General features: G+C 39.2%; 1 protein-coding gene across 2 annotated transcripts; it reads left to right on the forward strand.

The window, feature by feature from the left end:
• Positions 1–488: 488 nt before the first annotated feature.
• s100s (S100 calcium binding protein S) lies at positions 489–2,628 on the forward strand. 2 transcript variants are annotated; one of them, XM_015973693.3, is made up of 4 exons: positions 513–591; positions 1,511–1,557; positions 2,001–2,154; positions 2,312–2,628. In XM_015973693.3, the coding sequence occupies exons 2-4, from the start codon at positions 1,544–1,546 to the stop codon at positions 2,486–2,488; spliced, it is 345 nt and encodes a 114-aa protein (XP_015829179.1). In that variant the 5' UTR covers positions 513–591; positions 1,511–1,543; the 3' UTR covers positions 2,489–2,628. The 2 variants fall into 2 exon arrangements, with proteins under 2 accessions (XP_015829181.1, XP_015829179.1); XM_015973695.3 differs by lacking the exon at positions 1,511–1,557 and having other exon boundaries at positions 489–591.
• The last annotated feature ends 1,131 nt before the right edge of the window (positions 2,629–3,759 follow it).

Genomic DNA, 3,759 nt, shown 5'->3' on the forward strand with positions numbered 1-3,759 from the left:
GCTTGTGACTCAAATGGAGGTCAAAACATTTGTGATTATGGGATCATTCCCAGGATGCTGTGCAGGCACTCGTGTTCATTTCCTGCAGAGAATTGCACTCATAAGAAATAAACTGTTGAGTTAATTTAACCAAGTTATGTCACCCGGACCTAATTCCATAAATGAAGAGAGTGACGTACATTGTTATACGTTATGTTAAATACTGTAAAAATTCAAGCAACTAGGTTTAGCAGAACCAGGTGATGTAATTTGGTTAAGTTAATCCAACATTTTATTTCTTAGAGTGTAGAACGTGTTCCATTCATATGTATCGCTGTATTATTTGTGCCTTATATGTAATGGCTAGTATAGAATAAAACTGTGACTGTTCTTGGGGTGTGTGTGTCACTTCTGTTTAAAACCAAGAGAGAGAGAGAGAGAAAAGGGAGGTGATAGGTGTTTGAGGGGTGAGGGAGTTTGGGGAGGAGGGTGGAGGAGTGGAGGAACAGGTGATATTTAAGCCACGGGTAAACTCTCCTCATCCATCTCTGCTTTGGCTCTGTCCTCTTGCTGCTCTTTAAAGACAAAGGAAGGCCCTCAATCAACACTCAGGTAAGACTTTGCCTGACTTTCTCCGCCCTCACCTCATAAAAGGCTTTCTTTGAAGCAAACTGGATCATATAATAAAAAAAAACCTGCGGAAACCAAGACTTTTTAAAGTCACATTTGGAAAACAAGCTGTTTGAATCCTTTAACTGAGAGATTTTTTTTACTCTTAATTGGTGATTTCTTGGAAGTGAAGCAGAGGGCTAAAATACACTCTAAGAAATTAAATGTTGGAGTTACTTAATTTATATCAGCTGGTTTCACTAAGCCAAGTTGCTTTAATGGAACGAGTATTATGTCGAAGGTAAATGTTAGTGGAACTAGCTGACAACGCTTTTTTACCTAAATTCAACATTTCATTTTTTTAGAGTGTAGTAGTCCGACATATCTCGCATCCGTTGCCATCATTAGGTGCAGTATCGGCATTATTACCATAGTCAGGATTGTGTTACTGCTAGAATTTGCATCTCCATGGTCTCCCTATTGTTTAGTGTCAGTCACTGAGACCGATGACCCTATAGATTTTCCAGCTTTGGTGTTCGCTGGCCTGCCGGAAGCTCTGCGGCATGAACAGAACTGCTGACTGACAGCTGCATCTCCTACAGAAGCAGCTCATAAATCATGCACAAGGGGCCTGGTGGGTTTAAATAAAACTTTCCAGGTTGTTTTTTTTTTAAGTCTAATGAGTTATAAAGCTGAACGCATGAGCAAATTGCACCTCAGGTTGCTTACCCCCACCCCCATGGAAGTCTTGTGTTTCACTTCCAGTGTTGATTTTGACTGATAAGAGAGATGTTTTACACGGAAATCAATCATCCTACAGCACAGAACGTTGCCGAGCAACAGTGAATGATGTTACACACAAAAAAACATTCGCAGACTTTGCATCGCTGACAGTGACTTGTGTGTGTCTGTGTGTGCACAGTCTCTCCACGAGTCCAGCACGAGACGCTCCAAGATGCCGGACACAATGTGTGTAAGACTGTTGGGGAAAAAAAGCTTTTCCAGCGCTATCCTCCATCTTTCCATCCATGTGTAGAACGTAAAGGACAAGAACTTTGTTTCTCGTTCACAAACTGCCATTTTTTTTCTTTCTACACTGTAAAAAATAAGATGTTGAATTTACTTCACAAAGTTATGACAGCTGGTAAAAATTAGTTCCCTAAATGTAAAGAGTAATACATTTTATGTTAAACGTAAATGACTCTTTACATAAACGTAACTAGGTTTAATGTTACCATAACTTGGTTAAGTCAATTCAACATTTTATTTCCTACAATAAATGCCTCAAATCTGTTCCTTTTAACTTTGAGGTGGCTTCAACCTTGATTGCTATGTGAGCGCACATGCAGCAAGGCCTGGAGCGGGCGCTTTGTAGCAGAGTTTAACCTGTTGACCTTCTGCACTTTCACCAGCATGTCCAAGGAGCCCAGTTCCAACCTGGAGAGCGCCATGCAGATGCTCATAAAAACCTTCCACAAGTACTCGGGGAAGGAAGGTGACAAGTACACCCTGAGCCGGGGCGAGCTAAAGGAGCTGCTGCTAGAGGAGCTGGGGAGTTACCTGGGGGTAAGAGCCGAGAGCGTCAGGAGATAAATATGTGGTTGTGCAGTTACGCTATCAGAAGCGGCACAAGCTTGGACAAGCCTGTGCAGCTTTGAATGCCAACACAGAAAAACAGAAAAAAGCTGAACAGGTCATTTCTGTTTCTGTTCTCCGCCAACAGAGCTCCAAAGATAACGAAGCAGTGGAGAAGGTGATGAACGACCTGGACGCCAACAACGACGGAGAAGTGGACTTCACAGAGTTCATCATCCTGATGGGCGCTCTCACGGTGGCCTGCAACGACTTCTTCCTGGAGTACAAAACAGACGACAAGAAAGATGACTCTGCACAGAAGTAATTGAAAATGTGCAAGATAAGCTGGGGAAGTGAAAGATGAAGAGGAGGGGACTGAATTGCATCTCCGAAGGCTTTTTCCCCGTTTATTACCCAATCTCTAAACTCTACATTCTCAAACAAGTTTTAAAAAAAAACAGCTAATTTGTAGGTTCACAAAACATGGGGAATTCAGTGGGAGGACTGTTTTACTTCTGCAACCGTCATTCATACCCAGACTAATCCGGACTGAGTTCCACTGAGAGGCTTAACGTAAACAACGGGCCACATTTCTGCAGCTTCCCACTCAGACTCAGCTATATGTTCATGGTAGCCTTAAGGAGGGATTGGAAAGAAATTAAGATTTTCAGAAATGAGCATTTCTTGCACGTGAATAATTTGTGAACACATATAAAGTTTCAAATTATAGTATTGTATGTACTCAGTGTTGGAAAAATAGGAGATCTTACACCTATTTTGTAACCTTTTACAGAAATAACCAGTGCTTCAACAAATAAACATGACATTTAACCAGTAATTGTTACCTTTTTATTTTTATTTTCTTAATGTAATCTCTAACTCTCTTACTAGACTGTTGTGTGGGATGCTAATTAAATTAGGAAATAAGAGTAAATACTTTTTTATCAGCCTATTCACTGTTTATTTTGCTACATGTACTCTAAAAAACAAAATGTTGAATTTACTTAACAAGTTATGTTAATTAATTCAAATTATTCTAGTTGCTTAAATGTAAAGAGCAACTTACGTTTACTTTTAACATAATGTAGGTTCAGTGGAACCAGTTGACGTAACGTGGTTAAGTAAATTCAACATTTAATTTCTTACAGTGTAGATCTGTATGAATATTTGGATTTTAGATTAATCACATCAGAAGATCATCATGTTTCTGAAAGGAGATGAAAATAACAACACAGTATTAAATGTATTAACTAAACAGCCGAGGTTTTCAGAAATAAAACGGTTCGCAAAATCTGTTTTGGTCTTTTTAACTAGCTGTTAGCTTGTCAGTCCTATGAGAACGTATCTGTTTATCATTCACAACCTTTCCACAGTTCCACATTTCAAAGAATTAGATCTATATTTTGAATAAGCTGTTTGTTGACACCAGAACAACAAAAATAAAGCCTGTTGTACACTTACAGCTAGCTTTAGCACTCCTGGTGTAGTCCATTTTAAAAAGATTGAAACTGTTTGCAAATAAATCCACAGTTTAACAAAAATGAAAACAGCAGTTTGTGCTTTTGTTTTTCTGATTACTGCCAAACACAATTAAGT

This window comes from Nothobranchius furzeri, chromosome 19 (assembly GCF_043380555.1).
Source record: "Nothobranchius furzeri strain GRZ-AD chromosome 19, NfurGRZ-RIMD1, whole genome shotgun sequence".
Taxonomy (NCBI): Eukaryota; Metazoa; Chordata; class Actinopteri; order Cyprinodontiformes; family Nothobranchiidae; genus Nothobranchius; species Nothobranchius furzeri.

Bases quoted from the DNA above. Each gene is read 5' to 3' on its own strand.
- s100s (XM_015973693.3), top strand. The intron at 2,155-2,311 runs GTAAGAGCCGAG...CTCCGCCAACAG, and splicing joins AGCTGGGGAGTTACCTGGGG to AGCTCCAAAGATAACGAAGC.